A 24,754-nucleotide genomic window follows, 5' to 3' on the forward strand; every position below is an offset into this window, starting at 1 on the left:
AAGACAACAGAGAGCAGCGGTATTTTTAAATATATATTTTTAAAAAACACTTGTACAATTATTTAAATGTTTTTAAAAATATATAGATGAACGAGTATATTGGTGTTGGTTACAAGAGCAATTTTACAAAATTAAATGGTGTTAAAATTGTGTTAATTGGAAAGGTAATAGTGAAGGTATTCTGAGTGGCATATGTTCACCTGCTGATATCCATGCATGCAGGAACAGATTGAAGAGATGTATTAAGAGTCCATGTGATGTAATGATTAGAGTGTCAGACTTGGGTTATAGGAGACCAGGGTTCAAATCCCCACTCAGTCTTGAAGCATACTGGGTGATCTCGGGTGTATCACTCTCAGCCTAACCTACCTGACAGGGCTGTTGTGAGGATAAAACGGGGTGTGTGTGTGTGAACCATTTTGGACACCTTGGTGGAAATATGAGATATAAATAAAAAATGTTAAAAATCATCCATATCTGTTGTAAATGTGCTACTGTTCTGTTTGTTTTTAAATTTGAACTGTCGGCATTCTGAGAAAAGATGGAAGAGCCATGGGAATAGCAGGAGAACAATGACTGGATGCCATTCACATGTACATGCTCCATAAAAAGAGAGTGTATCATCCAATGCCAATATATGCCTTGCCTGAAGGAATGGGGACAATAAGAGTTTTTGGTGATGAGAGTGTTTCCAGGGAGAGGGAAGAGGGGAGGAGTTACAAGCTGGGAAGGGGGCGTTTTTGTATCTGTGTTATTGCTTGCATCATTTTGTGAGGTATGTGAAAATTCAATAAATATATTGGGAGGGAAAGAGAATGGAGGAAGCACCCTCAAATATTACCTATGTAGAAACTGTCTTTACCTGAGGATGTGGTTGGTACAAGTGATCAGCTCTCTTCCCTTTCCATTCTCCCTTAAAGCAACAACTTGAACCCAAACCCAGCTCAGGTCCTTGCAGAGTAGACGGACTTCTATGCGCCAATGATTGTGTCTCCCAGAATCACGAACTGAAATTGCAAAAATGAAACATTATTATTAATTTTAAAATACAGGGAAAAGGAATGTCTGATAACTGGAAGAACTGCGCTCAAACTAAGATGAAATTGACCCCAAAGTTATATTCACAAAGATTACAAAACGGCTATGTCGATTTAATCCTGAGTCGATTTAATCTTGAGTCTCAAAGGCCAGTTTAAACAGGAGAGCCAATGGTGGGAAACCTCTGGTCCACATATCTAATTTTGTCTGGCAGAGGCCCTAATTTGGCCTGTAAGACCATTTTCCCCAAGCCATGCTAGATGATAGACCTTCCAAAACATGCTCAGGCTTGAAATGTGGCAAGTCTGCAGTAATTATATTTGCTCTTTCCTATGTGCTCAAAGCACTTGCATACACACTATACATTGAAAGCACATTTTTTTACCCAAGCAATCCTGGGAACTCTGTTTTGTTAAGGGTGCTGAGAATTGTAGCTCTTTGAGGGGCAAACTATCATTCCCAGGATTCATCATGGAAATAATATGCCTTCAGTGTATGATGTGTAGTGCAGCAGTATCTCAGTAATCCTTGCAACAACTTTGTAGGGTAGACTAGTAGTAGAATCCCCCTTATGTATATTGCTGAGGCTAAGAGACAGGGGCTTGTCTAGTATAAGAACACTCGGAGAATTTAAGGCAGAGCTGAAATTTGAATCTAGGATGTGTCACACTCATACTCCAACCACTATGCTACATCAGCTTCACATTGGCACAGTTACTAATGCTATTTGACATGTATTTCATGCCGGCAGTTTCCTAGGTGCTGTGCAGAATGTAGAAGTGTTGCAGCTTATTCTAGATGGACAAGATAGGGATAGAAGGAGTCGTCACAGGGACTGAACAAATATGGCAATGATGAAAGTGGTTAGGGTGTGGTTAAGATAGAAGTAAGAGGGTGGTTTATGGAGGATCTTGCTAAAGATACTGGTTTCATATAATATTTATATCAGCAGCGTCCAACAGTTTTTTCATACTTGCCAAAATTGTAGCAAATGTGTTAACATTTTTGCCACATGACAAAAAAAAATTTAATAGTGTTTTTGAGGATAGAAAAATACACAATATTTTGAATTTATTTATTGACAGAATTAATGAGAAATTAATGAGAAAGATATATCATTAATTAATGATCTATCTTTTCATTTAGTAGTGCAGGGAAATCAGGCAAAAAGCCAGGTACACTACAATGCGACATTTGAAAACAATGGCCATGTGTGGACTCCACCCACAGCTCAAATGCATTTTGCAGTACATAGGACCCAAGGACAAATGTGATTTTTAAGGGCGGGGGGTGGACACATGTTTGAACTGGTACGTGTATAAAAGAATTTTATTTTTAAAATTATTTTAAAAACGGGTGGTAGAAGTAAAGTATCAATTCACCACAGGTCAATAGCCATTTTCATAGAGTGAGAGATTCATAGAATAATAAAGTTGGAAGGGGCCTATAAGGCTATTGAGTCCAACCCCCTACTCACTGCAGGAACCCAACTTAAAGCACACCCAACAGGTGGCTGTCCAGCTGCCTCTTGAATGCCTACAGTGTTAGAGAGCCCATCATCTCCCTAGGGCAGCCTTTCCCAACTAGTGGGCCACCAGATGTTGTTGGACCACAATTCCCATCTTTCCTGACCATTGGCAATGCTGGCTGAGGCTGATGGGAGTTGTGGTCCAACAACATCTGGTGGCCCACTAGTTGGGAAAGGCTGCCCTGGGTAATTGGTTCCGTTGTCGTACCACTCTTAACAGGAAATTTTTCCTGATGTTCAGCCAAAATCTGGCTTCCTGTAACTTGAACCCATTATTCCATGTCCTGCACTCTGGCAACCATGTGGGACACTAGGGATTTATATAATGCTTAGTAGTGTTAAAAGCACACACCCACACCCTCACACTAGAGTATCAGAGGCAGTATTCCTCTGAATGCCAGTTGCTGGGGATCACAAGTGGGGAAAGTGCTATTGCAGTGAGGTCCTGTTTTCAGGATTCCCACAGGCATCTGGTCGGCTACTGTGAGAACAGAATGCTGGACTAGATGGGCTATTGACCTGATCCAGCAGGCTCTTCTTATGTTCTTTGAGGTTTTTAAGCAGAGGCTGGATGGCCACCTATCAGGTATGCTTTAGCCGCAGATTTACTGCATCAGCTGGTGGGCTGGGCTAGATTACTTTTGAGGTCTCTTCCCATTAGGGTGACAAGCTGCACTACAAGCTACCCCTGAATTTCCCTCTTCTACAAAACTATTAAACATGCAGACAGTCTGTCCTTTTTTTAAAAAAACTGCCCCACCTACTTTAAATTCTGTGAGTCTATTTCTGTAATCCAAACACAACCCTGCAATGTAGGCCAGCCATCTCACCAAATCACAGATGGGGGCTAAGGACAGCGAAAGAATAGCGGCTAGCTTGCTTAAGACTGCATAGCGAGTTCATGGTTGAACAAATCACTCTTATGGTGCAGGTCTATGGATGTTTACTTAGAAGCAGCCTTAGCCATAACATTACACTAGCAAGCAACAGAATGGCATTGGACTCTACAGCTTAGTGGTTGTGCTATTCCAGCACTAACTGTCATCTGTGGGATGAGGCGTTGACTGGGAAGGGAGGATGGACTATCTCTAAACCCATCATTGGGCCCATATCCGTCTTTTAAAAACTTATTTGTTTGCCAAGGATTACTTTGATGTTTAGGAGGTTTATCCTGTTTTGTTACTTCATTATTTTAAATCTGGGATGGGGAACCTGTGTACCTCCAGAAGGTATTGGCCACAACTCCCATTGACCAATGACTAACTGAGGCAGTTGGAGCCCAGCAGCATGTGGAGGTTTACAGTCCCCATCCCTATTTTAAATGGCAACATTTCTGTAATGTATTTACAATTGTATATTTTTATCTGTAATAGTATATTTTATTTATGCTGTTTTGATCTGTAATATTTGTGAACTGTTTAGAGATTTTTCCTATTAAATGTGAAACGGCATATAACGCACATTATCTATGTAAATATAGCACAACTGTGTCATCATCCCTTCTAGATTTAGTGAAAGCTGTCATATCAACACCATACATTTACAGTACTTTTATACCATTTTAACAATCATGGCTTCCCCTCAAAGAATGCTGGGAACTGTAGTTTGTTAAGGGTGCTAGGAATTGTAGCTCTGCTATGGGCCTCCTAACAATTCTGAGCACCCTTCACAAACTACACTTCCCAGGAATCTTTGGGAGAAGCCATGACTGTTAAAGTGGTATAAGAGGGATTTAAATGTATGGTGTGGATGTACTTACACCTTCCCAGTGATCCTGTCCCAGGCACAACACTCACTTAGGGTCCTGTGACTTTCTGCAGCTCTTCTAGTATCTTCAGGATGTAGGAGGCAGTACCAAGACTGGCCAATCAGCTCTTCCTTTTTATAACCAAGATGGTAAATAACACTTGAAAGGGGCGGGGGGAGAAATGGAAGAGTTTAATCAATAAGGTATCTCCATCACAGAGTGGGAAAGCATAATAGGCAACAACTGAACATTTACGGTGAGCAAAAAACATTGCCTAGAATAAAGTTGCCAACTTATTTTTTTACTGGTTTCTGCTCTTGTGCCTATAATAGACACTAGCAGCAGTTGATTATGCTGATTACCATGCTAGAAAAATCTTCCCTAGCAAATGACTGCCTATCAAAACTCAGGAGCACAGGCCAGGTTTTCTTTTCTAGCTGCATACAAACCATACATTTAAAGCACGTCTTCCCCCAAAGAATCCTGGGAACTGTAGTTTATCTCTCAGAGAGCTACAATTCCTAGCACCCTTAAACTACAGTTCCCAGATTCTTTGCAGGAAGTCATGTGTTTTAAATGTATGGTGTGTGCACAACCTAGTCATTTGGCAGTTCTAGGCAGAACAGCCCCCTGAACTGCTCAAAGAGCAGGTTTTTCTTACTTTTCAGTCATCTTGACAATCTTCATATCCAGTGTGTGTTGGCTCAGGAATGTGGAGCTCTGGGAAGCACCATCCCCATCTTCAAACAGGTGTGTGACAGGCGTGCAGAAGGCAACAAAAGTCAAGGCAGGAGAGGAGGAAGTCAACTGTGGGTCAAGCATGAGGAATCTGCCCCGCACGGACATCAAACGGTTCCTTCCATACCTTACCCGAAAGGCTCTCAATGTGTGCATTTCAGCGATGAACTCAATTTCTGCAGCAGTTCAAAAAAAAAAAAGCAGGATGCTTGAAGCTCAGAGGCAGTTTGAGGTTTGTGGGGGGTGGGGGTGAGATCGGTAGCAACCTGGAGGCTCCTTCAGGTTTCCTTTTCCTATAAGTAATCCAATAAAAAATTCAATCTCTGGCTACAATTCTCAGGGGGGCTGAACAATCAATCCCTCTTCCCAGGGAACCCTGGGAACTGTAGCTCTGTGAGGGGTATAGCAACTAACAACTCTCAGCACCCTTCACAAACTATAGTTCCCAGGATTCTTTTGTGGAAAGCGATGACTGTTTCAAGTGGATAGATACTATTTCAAATGTACAGCGCGTATGGGGCCTTGCTGTAATCCAACTTTAAATTCTAAATCTGTGGTCTAATAAGGGATGGGTGATTTGTGGATATAAATTTTGCTGGACTACAGCTCCCAATATTTCTCACCACTGGCCATGCTGGTTGGGGCTGATGGGAGTTTGAGTCCAGAAACATCTGGAAGGCCACAGGTTCACCAGCCATGGTCAAGAGGATTTGTGGCCACCGACCTAGTTCCATGTTACTTGTCTGGAGGAGTTGGAGAATTTATCTCTTACTACCAATCTGCAGTTAGAGTTAAGAACACCTAAAGCAAGGTTGAAGAACCTGTGGCACTATAGATATTGATGGGACTACAACTCCCATAATCCCTGACCATTGCCCATGCTGGCTGGGGCTGATGGGAGTTCTGAAGAGCACGCAACTAATTTGCTTATGCCCTTCTCTGAGTGCCCCAGCTGTCAAAAGTGAGATGGGCAGTGGTGACCCGCTGTCGCATCCTGCTTGTGGAACTTCCTCCTTAAACAGGCTCAACTGGAACCCTCTTTGTTATTATTCAGATTCCAGGTTAAGTTTTGGTGGTGGTGTTCGCCCAGGCTTTTTAGGTATGCTGGTTGATATGAATTGAACTTTTTATTCTGTTGTTTTATTGTAGCTTTAATGGATGTTATTTATGAATGTGACTCAAACCACACTGAAATCAATTGATAAAAGTTGGCACGTAATTAAAAAAAAATAACGAAAGAAGGAGACTTTGCTTTTACATTAAAGGATTTGTTGAACACTGATAGTTTGAAATCAGACACTGATGAATTAACTTATTCCTTCAGTATACCTTTCTACCAGCCTAGATGATGATGTTGTTGTTATGTGCCTTCAAGTCGATCACGACTTATGGCGACCCTATGAATCAGCGACCTTCAAAAGCATCTGTCATGAACCACCCCACTCAGATCCTGCAAGTTCAGTCACATAGATATATATTAATTATCCCCTGGCTACAAAGACTGGCCCTTTTCCCAACTCTTTCCTGTCCTTACCAGTGCCTGGATGCTGCTGTGCAAAACTGAATTTCTCCTGGACAATCGTGCTTGCTGAGCTATTCAAGAGGTCAAAGATGGACTCACTGTGGGCTAGGAGTTCTACCTGCAAGAAGAGTATGAGACAACATCTTATGACAATCTATGAATGATGGCAGGTGACTTGTTTGGCAGGAGGCTACGTTAGAAATATATGCCATCACATTTTGAAAATAAAACCACGAGGACTAGGAACTTTTTACAGAAAAGTATAACCCTCAAGAGTCTAACAAAAGCTGTAGGAATTGTAAGCTAAACTTCCCTGTTTGATCTGCTTATACACCATAACATTTCATGCCACTAGTCCATAGAGGTTTTCTACTGCAAATATTAGCACATGCTTTGTATGCTGACGATCCCAGTCCCAAACCTTTGTGTCTCTAGTTGACAGGATCACAGTGAAGAGTTGGGAACAACCTCAAATTACACCTTGGAGAGATGTTGCTAGCTGGGGTAGACAGTCATGTGTTAAATGGACCTAGAGATGTGAGGGTCTGGGGGAAAAGGGGGAAATCAGAAAAAAACTTTGTTTTTTCCATTTTTTCTGGGCCTTCACAACTCTATTTGTTTGCTTGCTAGCTAGCTTATTTATTTATTATTTGATTTATATCCCGCTCTTCCTTCCAGTAGGAGCTCTCTAGATGGATCTGGGTCTGACAATACAGTGCAGCCCCATAATGTGTCTCTCAGGACTAAGCTCTAAGTCCATGTAGATTTTATTGATGGGCACAGCAATTAAAAGCCCCAATCCACCATGCTAGAGGGGGTTTGGATGGAGTGAAGGTATCTTCCTCTGCTGTCATAGTTGCTCCAGCCCCTTTATCATTTAGATTGCCCTTGTCTACACTTTTTCTGTCTCTACAATATCCTTTTTGAGGTGCAGAGTTCCTCACAGTATTCCAAGTGCAGGTGCACCATAGATTTGTATAAAGGCATTATTAGCAGTTTTATTTTCACTCTGTTTAATGACCTTCAGCATGGAGTTTGCCTTTTTCACAGCAGCTGCACATTGGCTCAACACTGATGTCATTAGCAAGCTTGGCCACCTCACTGCTCACCCCTAATTCTGCATCTTTTATGAATAAATTAAAATGTACCAGTCCCAATGCAGATTCTTGGGAATCTCACCGATTACAGGCACTGTCAGATAGCCTGTTTATTGTGCATTATCCTGATTTGTTTGCAGTGAGATTAGACAACATTGGCTATTTAATGAGCATTCATTCTGATTTGTTTGTGGGCAGGTTAGAATAAATTGCACCAAAGCAAGTGTCATTCCACACTTTCCAGTGCATTTTCTCATCACTTTCCTTATTGCAAAAAGTCCTATCATTTGTGGAAGTGGCATTGTTGCATAAGTCCTGCCAATCAGCTATAATTATGCAACCTGAATTTGCTAGTGTGTGATTGAATCCCACCCCAAAATGGCGACAGCTTGGATGCATCCTCTATCCTTCCATTGGCAGAGCTGTCCATTTATTCCTGTTCTCTGCTTCCTGTTCTTTCACTATTCAAAGAGATAGTAAAATCAAACTGTTATGAGGGCTCCAGGTGGGTCTTGCTGGGCAGGGCATTCTAAAGACCAGGAGCCAGATAGCAAAGCAAAGTTGGGTTCCTCACACCTGCAGTACCCTGGACTTACCACAGAAAAGCCAAGGAAGTGGGACACATTCTCAGAGACATAAGCCAGCTTGCCATTTGCAGTGAGAGCCAGGATAAACCCTGGGAGGGAAAACAGCAGTTCCGGATCTGCCAGTGCAGCAACAGCAGCAAGATTAGGGGCTGGTCCCATCATATAATGTGAGCCTGAGAAAATAAGAGAAGGGTATATTGGTTTTATGGATGCACAGAACAGAGCTCCCCCTCACTGGCTAAGACTTGCTTTACATCACCCATCACCGTGCATCAGAGCACTGCAAGAGAGAGAGAGCTGATCTGTGCCTAAAGAGGTCACAATCTGACGGCAGCTCTGCATTTCCACAGCAACAGAACTGCCGTGTATGATGCCTCCCTTGTGAGTTAGAACCGCTGAGAAACACCCTTCATGTTTTTACACATTTTTAACTAGTTTTAATTATTATTATCAGTCAAGAATGGTTTATTCTAAGCTTTTTTTCCTACTGCACAAGCAGTGTCACGTAATATACTATTGTCCCATAATATACTATTAGCAGGTCGTTTTGTGTGTGTGACAGCACTCGCTGGTACTGAGTACCAGTACCTCTTTTTTTGCTGCCCATGCCAGCCATTTTGTGCTGGCATCCACAGTATTTTTATACAAGATACCAGCAGCTCATTTTTTTTAAATAAAAAGCACTATTAGTATAAGGTTATGAAGATTTGAAAGGAAACAGTATTTATCTTCATTTTCTATTTTTATCTTTCTCATCTATTTCTTTTTTAAGAAATTACCTGGCTCCTTATTAAATCCCATGTGCTCAACTGCACAAAAACTTATTTCACACTGCATAAAATGTGTCTAGCTGCATGTTAGAATAAACTTTGCAGTCAATATTCAATATCAATCAAAATATATAAACATTTTAAAAGAAACAATAACAATAATATATACAATAAATAAGAACAGTTAGAATGGCAAACACATTCCACAATAATCTTAATCTGAACGTAATGGTTATATTTACTTAAGTGACTTACAACACCCCTGAAATAATATACACGTTTGTATTTCCTGATTGCTGTGAATATTATTTGAATGTATATCCCACCATTCCTCCCAAAAGAGCTGAGGGTGGCCAACACATCAACAAAACAAGTTAACAAAACAAAACAGCTTTCTAAAAACAGTTAAAACATTCTAAAAACAGTACCAATACAATATAAGCATATTCAATTTTCCCACAAAATGATTACAGAGTTGTCTTCCGTCTCTTACTCTGACAACGTCCATCAATTTTACCATATTTACTATTTCCCACATTTTGATTATCCAATCTTCACATAATATCTTTGTCTGAATACGTGGAGAATTCAGACTTGGTATCACAAAAAGGAAAGATCAGGGTCGGCCCTACCGTTAGGCAGAGTGAGGTGACCACCTCAGGCAGCAAATGGTGAGGACAGAAGCTGCCCCATGGCAGTTTCTCTTAAGGCCCCCTGACCATTCCCTTCTATTGGAGGACAGCATGTATGCTAAATGGCATGTGCTCCCTCCCACCCATCCGAGCTAGCCTGGTGCCTCAGGTGTGGTGGATACAACCTCGTCACCAGTGTTGAAAGATTCAACTGCCAGACCATTCCTCTTCTGTACATGAGGAGGGGGCACCCTCTGGTCCTTTACCTCAGTCAGCAGACCATCTTGGGCTGGCCCTGGGAAAGAGACAGCCCGACAGCCCTGTTAATGAGCTCAAAAGAACACATGAGGGCTTAAACTGGGGAGGAGGAGCGGGCAAGCGATGTGTGTGCCCAATCCACCCCCAACCCATGTGGAGTGGGAAGGTCTAGGGAAGGGCCGGATTTACGTACAAGCTAAACAAGCTACAGCTTAGGGCCTCATATTACGAGGGGCCTCCGTGAGATCCCAAAGGGAATGTTTTCTCTTACATCACATGTAAAGAAAGAAAGAAAGAAAGAAAGAAAGAAAGAAAGAAAGAAAGAAAGAAAGAAAGAAAGAAAGAAAGAAAGAAAGAAAGAAACCATCAACCTCATACAAAATGAATATAATTTTCGGTAGGTCGTTGTTGCGGCTCGCTTGCCGACAACAGTAAACAGTAAACAATTCTACAGAACGTCGTACACATATGGCCTTTTGGATTCTTACAGAAAATAGCCTGGGTGTATTATATTATATCTAATTTATATATTATAACCTTATATTAGATTGTTTTATTGTGTTCTGTGTTTGACAAACTCCTAAATAATGTACACACACATACTTGCATTTTTAATACCTATATTACACGACTATCAAATTCCGTTTAATTGTACAGCCTGTATTTTGCATTTAAAATTTTTATTATTTGTTGAAGAGGGAAGGGCCTCACTCACGTTATAGCTTAGGGCCACAACAAGTTTAAATCTGGCCCTGGTTTGGGGGGGGGGGGCTCGTAATCTTTTGTTATTCATTTTTGGTGAAGGGCAGAATAGAAATCTCTGAAGTAAAATAAACAAGCATGTTTGACTGAATGAGTTTACAAGCCTCTCTACATTCAGGAATCTATTGTTGCCAGGGTTCCCTATCCTGGTGGAGGCTTGTAGAGTGTGTTCAGCCAACCTTGCTTACAAGCTTCCATCAGATTTTTCTGCTCAATGTGGGGAGGTTGGATGGAGCTCCCCTTCCCCAGTTTAAGCCCCATGTGTATATTCTGTTGAACACAAGGATAGGACTTTAGTCAGTTCTTTTTGCAGCAAGTCGGTAGCGTTAGACAAAACAGGCCTGTGGGTAAGACTCCCCAGAAGCAAAGCTTTGTCCACTCCAAGATTCTAATTAAAGTACTTATTAAAGATTCAGGAGAAAAGTGAGGGATATAATGGTACATGACATTAAAATTAAACAATCACAGTACTTTTTTAATATTAATCTTTAAGCTAGTTTTAGACTTGCCTAGCAGAGCAACCTTACCACCTAAGCCTGGATTCCATTCATCAGAAAGGACAGAGGCCCCTCTGGGTTGATGTTTTGTTTTGCTTTGCAGGTGTATTCTGCAACACATCATTGACACAATGTAGATTAGTAGTGGATTTATACTGGACTGCCCACACATCGTTCCACTTTGTTAGTTGTTCTGCAATGTTCCCCCAGTGATGTTACATTATTGCCATCTGGAGGGGCACTCTTGTGCTATAGTGCAACAAACGCGGGACAAAAAAAAAAAGCCTGGAACATTTGTGGCATAAAACATTTCAGCAGGAAGTTATGGAACATGCACCGATTTGAAACAAAACAGTATGTCCTTCCTGAAACCTTTGCAGGAGCAAACAGTATTGAAAGAAGGATCGCATATAACCAGCCCAATACTATGTTGAGCACAAGTCATAATGAATGCATAATAAAAGTAAGGTCTGGGGGGGGGAGTTTATCTGGTCATCAAAGACAGAGACAAAGCTATTTCCAAAAGCATGCTATTTTTATGTTGTGGCCCAAGGTGGGGATTGGGTGGATGGGGGACGGGGGAGAACAGGGATCCAATCAAGCAGGATCCTGACTATCCGGTTTCTCCAGCACATACTGATTGCAATATTTAGCACATAGCTGGCCCTGGAAGTGACTTTAAAATATGTAAGCAGAGGAGGAGTGTACAAGGCTTATTGTGAAAGCATGTCCCCCTATGTTACACACACACACACACACAATTTTTAAATTTGTGCTATAGTGCTTTTTAAATGTCAGACCATTGTGCAATTACTTCAAAAATGTTTGAAAGAAGAAATCACTAGGAGGTTTTATTGCAGTTAAGCAGTATATATGTTTTGTTAAATAAACAACAGAAGAAAAATAAATACATGTGAACAGCAAGGGGGGGGAACCACAATGGTAATAAAATGGCATTCACTGGAAAGGCAGTGTTTTTCAAAATCAATGTTTAAATTTGCACTACAAGGCTTTTTAATTTAAGTGCTATTGCATGAGTATTTTAATAATTAGTAAGGTGGGAACATGCAAATTAAAAGGCACTGAGTGGAAAAGTACAAGTGAAGGTGGGCAGACAGAGGCATAGAGGTATGGCATAAGCTCACTCATTCACTTAGGTCACATTCACACCATACATTTATTCCACTATTATTCCACTTTAAACAGTCATGATGGCTCTCCCCAAAGAATCCAGCGAAGTGTAGTTTGTGAAGGGTGCTGAGAGTTGTTAGAAGACCCTTATTCCCCTCACAAAGCTACAATTCCAAGAGTTGTCTGAGAAGAGGGACTGACTGTTAAACCATTCTGGCAACTGTAGCTTTGTAAGAAGAATAGGGGTCTCCTAACAACTCTCAGTACCCTTTACAAACTACACTTCCTAGGATTCATTGGAGGAAGCCATGACTATTTATATTGGAATAATAGTGGAATAAACGCCTGATGTGAATGTAGCCTATGTATGTCATTGCACATGTCAAAACCACACCTCTTAGTAAAGCTGAAAGAGTAGTGCAAAGGTGATCTACACCTGCAGAGATTGTGCTGCTGTTGCTAAACAGTGCTGAATGGAGAAAGCATTGACTTGAATGCAAATGCCAAATATATTTTGACAAATACGCCTACTCCAAGGTCTTTCCTGTTGAACTCTTTTCCAAGAGATATATGTTTCGCTTTGTCAGTACAGGCTTTTAAACAGGCCTTGAAAACCTATTTATTTTGAGTTGTTTTTAGTTGAGATGCTGAGCCGAATTTCTGAGTTTTACTGGCTTTTACTGTTGCTCTTTTAAAATTGTTTTTCTCTTAATTAGTTTAAACTAGTTGTATATGAGTGAGTTTCTAGTTTGTTAAAACATTTTCAATTGCTGTTTTAAATGACTGTTTTTTTAATTGGAATGGCAAATTGGTTTTCTGTATGTAAGCTGCCCTGGGAGGATCTTACCGTACAAGGTAGCAAAGAAATATTTCAAGTAAATGTTTCTATATGTTCTTCTATTTCATCAAAGTGCATTTACAGAATGTGTACTCCAAAGGAAGGCGGATCCATATTTTACATTTAAAGCACACTTAACACACATTTATAGCATATGGGTTCCCCCAAAGAAACTTGGCAACTATAGTTTGCCCCTCAACAGGCTACAATTCCCAGTACCTTTAACAAACTACAGTTCCCAGGATTCTTTGAGTGAAGCCATGTGCTTTAAATGTATAGTGTGGATATGTCTGGCACTGTTATATCAGGGGACTGACTGACAAGTATTACAACTTTACAGAAGCTGGTCTGGTCTGATCTGACTTCTCTGATGATTAAACATGGGTGCATCTTTTTAAAACTGTAAACAGCAGTTGGTGGGAGCCCCAGTCAGGACTGGGACTGTTGGAAGTGGGGCAAGAGCAACTCCTGTCCTTTTGTTTGTGCTCCAGAAGGGAGATAGAGCTAGGGTCCTCCAGATGGATAGGCTTCTTTACTTTTACCTGTGAAGCTCTGACTGACTTCCTTCTGTCGCTAGACTGTTACATCTTTAGGGAAGCTTACCTGCCCCTCCTCCTTCCGCCCTTTCCATTCCTTTTGTCCTCTGACTGTCCCGGAGAGAGGAGACATCCCTTTGTCTCTGCTCTCTTCAAGCATGGGGCTAACTCCCGCACCTGGGCGTTATGCCTCCAACTTAGTTAGTTAGTTAGAACTAGGTTCGCCTTTTCTACCTACTATGTATTTCTATAAATAAAGTAGCTTTTCTTATTTTACTAAGTCTCAAGTCTCAGTGATGCTGATGCAGGGTAAAAGCCTGTTTTCTTAGGCAAACGCACGCACATGCTGGCACACTCACATTTCAGCATCTGCTGTTACTCTGCTGCTGTTGTGTTGCTTTAAATGAAATTAAGCACACAAATTACACACAGCGCAACAGGGACCATGGTGCACAGGGAGGAAATTGTGTTGTTGGGATTTTTGTTAACCTTTTCCTCTTGTGTCTAATTAAAATCACCCCTCCCTCCAAAGTTGCTATTTAGCACAGTAGCGATGCTCCCATTTGCACCAATGGATGCTTCTCTCCTGTGTCAAATAGTAAATTTGAGGAACAGGGTTTTCAGGAGTAGCTGGCACAGCAGCTCCCTGCTTGTGCTATCAGCCCAAAGCTTAGCCGTGGCGGTGAGCCAAACAGATCAGCAGAGGCTGGGCAGGGCAGCCCCTCTGGTGAAGGAGAGGCACTTGACCAGACAGAGGATAAAGACGTGGCAAGTGGCATGTTGAGAGGAGGGTCTAAGCAAGGAGCGAGCAAGGATGGATAAGGAGCAGCAGAAAGAGAAAAGAGTAAAGACTGAGGCGATGGGCAAGCCTTGCCTTGTGACTTAAGACGACACAGCATGGGAGAAAGGAAAAGGTAGCAGTTCTGGGGCTAACCACCCCAGTGGCGAGTCAAGGAGGGAAATGGTTAACTGAAGGAAGGGAGAGACTCCTTGTACACCTGATGATGGAAGGATTAATGGAGAAGCAAAATTGCTTAAACAAACAGGTATCATAAGGGCTCAGAGGAGCAGAAAGGCTCTAAACTCATCCAAGTGAAGAGCTCACCAGGTGTTTTCTGACTGCAAGAGAACCCCTGGGGCTCTAAAGACCCTTGGGATCCATAGTGGGAGGGTGAAGCACTCACAAGGATTTCCACGGGGATCATGGTGTGGGAGGAAAAGGTTAAACCCCATCCCCATGTGTTGTTGTCCCACTCCTAATAGCAACGGGTATTTCTATTCTCTGTGTGGGGAGATACACACAGCATTAAACTGTGTGTTTCGCACAAAGATGCTCAAGGAATTCAGTTTTGGTGAATTCTGATGAAAACTAACCTGATCCGCACTTCCAGAACTAATGTGTGGATTGGAACATAATTATCCTTTGCATTATTCTCTTAATGTTGCAATAGTTCTCGGCTCAAATAAATGTATCAAAATGTGTTTAAAATGCATATTTTATTTAGAAAATGTTTAGAAATGGGCACATTGAAATAAAATACATATATAAATTTAAATATGAATTTCTGTGTGGATTATTTAAAAAGATTAATGAAGAAATGGGATGGAACCAATTCATGCAAAACTCATAAGTGCAAACAGATGCAAAACTGTCACGGACCTGAAATAGATTGATCCGTTCATCCCTTACCTGGTTAAGGTCACATGTCAAGTAATATTGTCATAGGGGCTTACTGTTTATCCTCGTTGTGGGTGGAGAACATGAGCCAGTGCAGAGAGGGAAAGCTCAGCTGAGGCACTCCTTTGTCTTAAGGTGCCTGCAGACTATCAGTATTTTACAGGAGAGATTCATTTGGATTCTGGGAAATTCAGGTTCTCATAATCAAAGTGGACTGAAATGCTCTGTCACCCCAGTGCCACAAAACAATTTTTAAAAATAAACTGACCTTTTTCTTTGCACTTAGGAAAGTGATGGCATTTAAAAGTGTGGAATGAATGAATGATTAATGAACAAATGATTAATGGAGAAACGTATGAACACCCCTTAAGCAAATGCAAGATGAATGTTCATTGTTGTATAACCTCCCTGCAAACAAATAAATAAAGACTGGATATAATCTAACCTTTGCATAGGTTTCTTGCAAAGAAATTAGGATGAATGCTCATTAGATGGGCCATCTGGACTAGGTGTTATTAGAAACAAAAGAGGCAGTCACTCACTCACTCACTGGCGATCACTCGTAGCCTAGTAAGATTGTCTTCCAAGGTAATTTGGTTGGAAGACGCCTGTGCGTGAATTTGTTTTATGTGGGGAGATCAATGCACAACGATCAACACACAATCTTGACAGAAAAAGGCTTTGATCCAATGGCATGGATACCACTACGACTGGAAGTCTTTCATCTGCTGCAGCCTACATCTGCCTTCACAGCCGTTGTAACACACACATTGTTATCCTCTACCTGTTCTGCCATTGAGAGATCATTCTTTGTCTGGTTTCTCTCCCTTGACCTTACTGCTATGAATGACCCTGCTAGGAGTACATAACTCCCGACAGCATCGCTCATAGGGTTCATTGGAACATGCAAGCCCACTCACCACTACAAGGTGATGATCCATCAAGTGAGTAACAACGCCTTATGAGGAGACTGTTTATCCTTGAGAAGAAGAGCTATGATAGCACTCTTGAAGTATTTGAAAGATTGTCCCACAGGAGGGCCAGGATCTCTTTGTGATCATCCCAGAGTGCAGGACACAGAATAATGGGCTCAAGTTGCAGGAAGCCAGGTTTTGCCTGAACATCAGGAAAAACTTCCTAACCATTAGAGGGGAACAACAATGAAACCAATGACCTAGGGAGGTGGTGGGTTCTCCAACACTGGTGGCATTCAAGAGGCAGCTGGACAGCCACATGTCGGGTATGCTTTAAGTTGGATTCCTGCATTGAGCAGGGGGGGTTATGGCCTTTTAGGCCCCTTCCAACTCTACTATTCTATGATTCAGTAGGAGGGGATTTGGCTGATTTTTATGAATGTATTAATAATGGTTTGTTTCTTGGAAGGGAGGGGATCTCTGGTGGGAAGTATTAAGAAGGGTTTGGTGCTGAGATGTCTTCAAGCTGCCTCTAGGTTTCCTGGAATAAGTGATAAGGAATCCAGTGGCTTTCTTTCCCCCTTAATTCCCTTTTCTACACTCTCCTCTACCCTTTGTGAAAAATTAAAATTGTGAGTCTTGCCCTTCGCAAAAGGAAGGCATTCCTGTACAGGCCAGTTTCCCCACCTGAGCCCCTGGGACAAGACTGACTACCAGTTTAAGAGAGCAATGCTACGTATGATTACTCAAAAGAAAATCCCATTGTATTCAATAGGGTTTACTCCCAGAATCCCAGGTAAGAATGTGGAAGATTGCAACCTATTAACCAACATATAACAACAGAATTCCATGTGTGTCTCCTCAAAAGTAAGCCCTACTATGTTCAAAGTGACTTAGGCCCAAGGAAGCAAGTACAGGAGGCCAGCCTGAATAAATCAGATTACACTATCTCAAGTCATCTTTCCAGCTTCCTACTTAGTCAGTTTCACTAATCAAGACTAATCAAGGCTATCACACCAAAATGCTCTCCCAGCAGAAATCAGTGAGGTTGATTTAGGTCTTTACTGTTTTCTGCCAAGTTATCTCCTCCTCCTGTGTTATAGATAGAAGAGAACAACATCTTTCAGGCAATATATTGTGTAGAACAGAACATGCCTGTTTTGGAGCATAATTATAGAAGAACAATATTAAGGTCATTGCTTTTTCTTTCACTTTATCATGTGATCTAATGACATTGCAAAAAAGACAAAATTAAAAAAAGAAATAGAAATATGGGTAAAGGGCATGTTACCACTTGCACTGATCCTCCGGAGGACAATTTAAAAAGTAAAAGGGAAGACAGGAAAATGCCTTCAGGTAAAAGACACCTTAGGGGAGGTGAGACCATGATGGATAATATGCTGGAATTCATAAAGCCAGCTGTTGCTGACAGGGTGCGTGCCCTTTGTTGCCTGTTCTGGGTCTCCTTTAAACAGAGATAAAGGTGAAATAAGACATGACAAAGAAGATCCTTGTTCAGAAAATCCTGCAGTTTAAAATAATAACAACAGCCATCCCACTGATGGTGGTGCTGTGTCTGTGCGTGTGTCAGAGTGGGATAATGATGTTTGGGGAAGGGTCTTTAACCGTTTTCAGTCACATCCACATTGTATATTTAGAGCACATTTAATGCACATTGAAAACAAATGACTTCCCCCAAAGAATCCTGGGCACCCTCAAAGTTATAATTCCCAGCATCCTTAACAAACGACAGGTCCCAGGATTCTTTGGGAGAAGCCATGTGCTTTCAATATGCCTTACATATATGGTGTGGATGTGACCTAAAAACTCCTATATCTCTTATGTGTGTGGGTAACTAGTGAAAATGTACAATCAAGGGATGCATCTGTGAATGTTTCTGATCTGAAGTCAAGGTATTTGTGATGATGACTTAGGACTCATCTACACAGAGTTTTACTGTGTGTTTGGTGCTACTCGCGTCCCCTTTTAATTTGCATGGTTTACATGACATTACTGGCAAACGGAAGCTATCAGTTTCCCCCCTGTACATCCATACTAACCCAATCCTCTGATACTCCGAAAAGGGAAGAAAAAAAGTCTTCACTCCATATTTCTAGGGCTTGCAGATGCTTTGCTCTGATACTTTTGGGTGGGTGTGTCAATCGTTCCCCTGTCCACGCCCACTCCCTCCCCCCCCTTTCATTTCATTTCCTGTGGGCCAAATATAAACTTCTGCTGCTCTCTCCCTTTCTGCAAGCCTTTTTATGCTGTTGCAAACAGTACCTTATTTTTCTTTCCCCCTTAACTTGTGCACAAAAGCATAACACTGCTCAAACAAAGCTCTGTATTTCAGCGGTATTGTACCAGTGAAAATACAAATAATCTCACTTCCAGTTTGTTTCTTTTTAAATGAAACTTACATGTAGAACAAACTGAGCATACTCGGTTGCCAGGTAACCAGAGGGAGTGAAAATGTTAAATAAGAGGACATGGTCTTTAGGAAACTGTGTGATTGATGCTTCCCCTCAAGTGTGACTAGAAAACACCATGTTTGCAGCTGGCATTGAGCCCTTACTGTGGAGGTGCAAACAGAAAATGGAGGTAAAAACAGTGTCTTTAGCACAAAGTTATGCTCCCATGTGGATAAGCCTTTATAAAGCCTGAAACGGCTTGGGACCTAAGTACTTGTGGAGTGCCTGTCTCAGTATTGTCCTGTCAGGTCATTAAGATTTCCTGGGGAGGCTTTTCTTCATGATGTCCACCTTTGTGAACCAAACGTTATGCAGCTGGTGAGTGACACAGTAGAGGGGCTTCTCCATAGTGACATCCTGACTGTGGAATACCCTCTGCTCTGAGATCCATCTGGTACCCATTTTGATTTACTTTCAACACCAGATTAAGACCTGACTGTTTCTCAGGGGTTTATGAATTGTTAGCTCTGCTGTATAATAATAAATGAAATCAACTGTTCTCTGTGTTCAGATTATTGTTATTTTTTATTTGCTTTTGTTTTAATTAATACAGGAGCAGATGGTACAGAGGAGCGGCTGTGCTAGCAGAGTCATTGCTGCTTGATGAGGATGGTGCAGGGGCAAGGTAACAGCAAAGTCGAGGCTGTGCAGGTCCACCGGCAGAGCCAATCAAGTGCTTCTGCCAGTGTGGTTGAGCAGTTCCGTTGTCACCACCCCATCTTGGTAAGCAGCAGCAACTCCTGCGTCCACACCAGCAACTCCTGTATTAATGGGATGACTGTTTTTAAACGTATTATTGTGCCCTGTTCTGAGATGGATTTGATATAGAGTGTTATAAATATGTTCACATGACAAAATAATAAACCATCCACCATGAGCAGATTCAGGCAAACAGATATGAAGATGCCACACAGAGTTATCTTTGGCATAATGAATATTGGCTTGAATAAAGCACATTAAACACTTTAAACACTCAAACCAGTATATAAATGCAAAGTCCCAGAGCTATGGCATGAAGGCACATGATGGAGCAACCTTGCTGAAATTAAGCATATCTGACTCTGGCCAGTGGCTGGATAATGGTTACCTAGAAACCCTTTGCATTGTGTTCAATGTAGTGCAACAAAATGTTCTCCTCTTCTCCCCCATGTGCCCCCTAAACCTATTCTGGGGGTTCCCCCAATTCTACAGAGAAAAATTAGGGACAGTGCAGGGTGCATGCAGGTGGGGGGAGAGGAAGGAAAGTTCAGTTGCATTAGTTGTTTCAGTTGAATCCACCCTTTGTGTGCTACTTTGAGCTCAAACAGAGACAGATAGGATTTCAGTGTATTAAATAAAATGGTTGTTCCTGTAGTAGCTGTTGTGGGGTGTTTTTTTGTTTTGGCAAGTCACAAAGCTGGCTGACACATTATGCTCACAACCTGAGCGGGCAGCTATTCTGAAGGCTCTGTTGCCAATAAGCAATGAAAGCTGGAAGGAGTCAGTCAAATATCAGAACGCCGACATTGCAATCCTTCTGGTGCCAGGTTAAGACATTCCCATTTCAGCATTTTAGATGTTTCCCTGAAATTGCCTTATTCTGTTCTTTGGTTTTATGGAGGAAGGTTCATTTTATATTGTATGTATATGATGTGTGGATGGTTTTATTCACATTTTTGTACATCACCCTGGATTTTTTTGATGAAGGGCAGTTGAGAGATATTTTAAATAAAATAAAATATGCAGAGAAAAAATAATAATTGGCTGGAACTATTTGTTTTTAAATCTCTGCTTATCTCTCAGAGGCTATTTTTCTCAAGGAGGTTGGGGCAATGGGGGGCGAGGGACATTAGCTGCTAGTGGGAGAGAGAAAGGCCACATTCACATCATACATTTATTCCACTATTATACCACTTTAAACAGTCATGGCTTCCACCAAAGAATCCTGGGAAGTCTAGTTCGTGAAGGGTGCTGAGAGTTGTTAGCAGACCGTTATTCCCCGCACAGAGCTACAATCCCCAGAAATCTCTGGGAAGAGGGGCTGAATATTAAATCACTCTGGCCATTAGAGCTCTGTCAGGGGTATAGGAGTCTTCTAACAACTCTCAGCACCTTTCACAAACTACACTTCCCAGGATTCTTTGGGGGAAGCCATGGGGGAAGTGGAATAATAGTAGAATAAATGTATGGTGTGAATGTGGCCAAAGAGAGCAGTTCCTCCATCCCTGTGTATTTCACTGCGCCACCTTCCACTTCAACTTTCTCTATGTGTTGGTGGAAATTCCCAACTGAGTTGGGGGAGAAAAACAGAGTTCCCAAAAGGCACCCAGATTGTTCTCACACAGAATCATAGAGTTGGAAGGGGCCTATAAGGCCATCACATGGTGAGCATCTGATATAATTCAGCCTACAGACAAATGATAAACTTTCAGCTCTCTGTTTTCTGGAATAGCTTTTGAATGGGGGTGAGCTGGGAGGTAGTTTGCCGACAACTCACTACTTACCTGTGAATTATTCAGAGCAGGCTTAGGAAGCCTTTGGGCTTCCAGATGTTGCTGAACTAAACTACAACCATCCTTTTTTTTTTAAAGGATGTTTTATTTTAATATATTTTTAAATGTTTTTTCCCAATATCTTTTTCAAGATGTTTTGTTTTAATATATTTCAAAGTCTTTTGTTTTTAAGTTGTTTTAGAATGTTTTTAATGTTCTTGTTTGCCACCCTGGGCTCCTTCTAGAAGGACCGGTGGGATATAAATAAAATAAAATCCCTGGCCATTGGCCATGCTTGTTGGGACTGATGGAGTTTTAGTTCAGCAACATTTGGAAGGCCAAAGGTTCCCCACATCTGACGAAGAGTATTCAAACAAACACTCACTTCTGTCTTCCCCATCCCAAATCTTCACCACCTTTGTTGCCGTGTTTCTTAATACATTGAACTAAGGTTTGTGAGAGGCAGGTCAGCACTGTGACCACTGACCATATCTAGACATATTAAAAACTGTACAGCAGGAGCGGGCAACTTGTGCTCTCCAGATGTCATTAGACTACAACTCCCATCAGAGCTGATCATTGGCAATGCTGGCTGGGGCTGATGGGAGCTGGAGTCCAGCAACATCTGGACAGCCATTAGAATCTGTGCCGCCGCTAGCAGCTGTTCAGATTTCCTTAGGGAGACCTACATGATGTGTGAGAAACTTCACAACAGTCTGCATGTGTATAAAGCTGACATTAATTGGAACAGTCATAGCGAGAGAGGCTTAATACTCACCTGGAGGAAAAAGCTGAGTCTCTCGTATGTAGAAGCAGACCAGAGCCATGGTGTGAAGATATGAGAGGCGCTCCTTCTGTTGCTCCAGGATGGGCAGGAGGGAGCGCAGAGTCTGAAGCTCAGCATTGATCTGATCCCGACGAGCCTTAGAAGCACCTTTAGTTGACCTGCATGGGCCAAGAGTTCAAAGATATGAAACAACTGGACAATTTTCACAGCAAAGTTCCACCAAGTTCTTTCAACGCTTCTCCTGATGCCACAGCAGATGAGAAGGCCTGATTCACAGAACCATCTTCAGTTTTCATACAGCAAAGTGGTCTTGTGGAACCATAAGCCCAAGATAAGACTGCAAGTTGATTTATTCTTAAATTAATTCCGTTCCTGACAATGCTAATAATTTTGTGTGTGTAAATCTTGAGAACGTAGGAAGCTGCCCTCTACTGAGTGAGACCATTGGGTTCATCTAGTTCAGTATTGTCTACAGTGACTGGCGGCAGCTCTCCAGGATTTCAGACAGGGGACATTTCCAGCCCTACCTGGAGATGCCAGGGATTGAACCTGTTCTACCATTGAGCTACTACAGTCCTTCTGTCTTATTATGTGAAACTTAGCATTGTGGCTTTCACATGGCCATATAATTTTGTGAAAATGAATAGGGTGTAGTGGGACCCTGCAGCAGACCCACTGTTATTTCGAGGAGATAGTGTGATGAATGAAATTATTCCCTTAAGTTATTTTCTCATGGCTCCTGATTTTCTCATGGCTCCCATGGGAAAGTTTAGGGAGCACAGAACAGCCAGGTGCAATAAATAAGATAATCAAAGATGATGCATCACATACAGCCAGGTGTGATGGATAAACTGATCAGAGATGGTCAGCTACATCTATGATAATGTAGCCAAGACATAGGTAGGGCTGATACACAATTCACTAATAGGCAAAAAAACTTGCGGTTTAAGAATGTGCCTATAGCCAACAGATATTTCTATCAAACTTTAAAAAGGAGGGAAATTGGGCAGCTATAGTGAATGCACCAGGGAAGCAGGAGACCTGACCTCCTCCCTGAGATATTGGACTGCCCTACAAAATTGTAAAACATGCAAACACGGTTTGGGTTGGTCTTTCACAGTCCAATTCACTTCCTCTGTAGCTTGGAATAAGTTGGTAACATGCACCTCTGAGCGTTAGGAGACACCCTATTCCCCTCACAGAGCTACAATCACTAGAATTCTCTGGGAAGAAGAGCTGACTGTTAAACCACTCTGGCCACTGGAGTTCTGTCATGGGAATAGGAGTCTCCTAAGAACTCTCAGTACCCTTCACAAAGTACACTTCCCAGGATTCTTGGGGAGCAGCCATGACTGTTTAAAGTAGAATAAATGTCTGGCCTGGGTGTGGCCCCCTGATTAGCCAAGCCCAACAGCTGTTAGTCTGGCTTTTCGAACATTGACGGTTCTTACTAAGTATGCCTGCACTATCATAGAGTTCAATGTTAATTTTCTTAAATTAATTAAAAATCAGCCATGATTCTTTTAACTTTTAGACTGCAGAAGATGAAGATCCAACAGAGGTTTGGATTTTTTTATTCAGTTTTTAGATTTTAAAGTCTGGATTCTCTCTGACTGTTTTGTGTATCGCCATGAAAACTTAGAAGGTTGTTAAGCAAGCATTTCTGAGTTCAGAACTATAAGTTTTGTAAGATTTTGTTTTGAAATGAGCTTATGGGAAACAGCAGAATGGCATGAGGGGTATTTTGAATTTAACACAGTGGAATGTGAAAAATCCATGGTGGCTATCATATTAGTGATGTAAGCATGAGTTGGCAACTTGTATTAAAACCTATAGTAGACAAATAGTATAAAAACTCCCAAGGGAACCCATTATGTTGAAACTCACAGTGCACAAGGATTGTGACATGTGCCATGGCTGACCGTCCCTTGAAGCATGTAGTGGGGTTCCTGGTAACCAAAGGGATGCATGTGTACTGTACCTATCTGTTCCTTTCTGCTTTGCCTTTGCTGTTAGCATCTTGCCTCTCCCTCTAAATAAAATCTGGGAAAGGAACCAGCCTCGTGTGTGCCATTGCCTCGTTCAACTCCAAAAGAACCTTTGCCCCTATCAGAACATAGGGATGGGCCATAGCCCAGTGGTAGAGCATCTGCTTTGCATGCAGAAGGTTCCAGGTTCAATCCCCAGCATCTCCAGGTAGGGTTAGGAGAGAGCCCTGTCTGAAACTCTGGACAGCCACTGCCAGTCAGCATAGCCAATACTGCACTAGATGGACCAATGGTCTGACTCAGTAGAAGACAGCTTCCCATGTTCCTAAAGGTGAAAATATCTTTCCCACTGCAAAAATAGTTGTATTATCAGCCTACAGCGAGGCCCTTTTCTTCAGCTGGGCCAGATGAATCTTCATAAGAAGTCTGGAAAGACAATGCGAGGAACTGAGGGGAAGGGAAAGGAGTGTGCTAGTGAGTTGGGCAGAATTTTAATGACTAATCCCCACACAAGAAGAGCCTGCTGGATCAGACCAATGGTCCATCTAGTTCAGCATCCTGTTCTCACAGTGGCCAGCCAGATGCCATAATGGGAAACCCACAAGCAGGACCTGAGCACAACAGCACTCTCCCCTCCTGCAATTTCCAGCTACTGGCATTCAGAAGCATACTGCCTGTGAGCATGGATGTGAAAGCAGAGCATAGCCATCATGGCTGGAACTAATTGATAGCCTTACTCTCCATGTATTTGTCTGATCCTCTTT

The 24,754-nt window shown here is 41.9% G+C and overlaps 1 protein-coding gene across 1 annotated transcript in view; it reads right to left on the reverse strand.

Annotated features, from left to right (window-relative positions):
- The window catches only part of LOC133384216 (neuronal PAS domain-containing protein 4-like), a 29,569-nt gene extending 5,548 nt beyond the window's left edge, over positions 1 to 24,021 (reverse strand). Inside the window, exons 1-7 of the mRNA XM_061626129.1 lie at positions 23,984 to 24,021; positions 21,994 to 22,160; positions 8,267 to 8,430; positions 6,586 to 6,691; positions 4,975 to 5,227; positions 4,363 to 4,472; positions 863 to 1,007 (exon numbers count right to left, since the gene is read on the reverse strand). Of these exons, the coding sequence (XP_061482113.1) occupies positions 863 to 1,007; positions 4,363 to 4,472; positions 4,975 to 5,227; positions 6,586 to 6,691; positions 8,267 to 8,430; positions 21,994 to 22,160; positions 23,984 to 24,021 (983 nt within the window). The remainder of the gene's footprint in view (positions 1 to 862; positions 1,008 to 4,362; positions 4,473 to 4,974; positions 5,228 to 6,585; positions 6,692 to 8,266; positions 8,431 to 21,993; positions 22,161 to 23,983) is intronic.
- Positions 24,022 to 24,754: the final 733 nt, after the last annotated feature.

Source organism: Rhineura floridana, chromosome 4 (assembly GCF_030035675.1).
Source record: "Rhineura floridana isolate rRhiFlo1 chromosome 4, rRhiFlo1.hap2, whole genome shotgun sequence".
Taxonomy (NCBI): domain Eukaryota; kingdom Metazoa; phylum Chordata; class Lepidosauria; order Squamata; family Rhineuridae; genus Rhineura; species Rhineura floridana.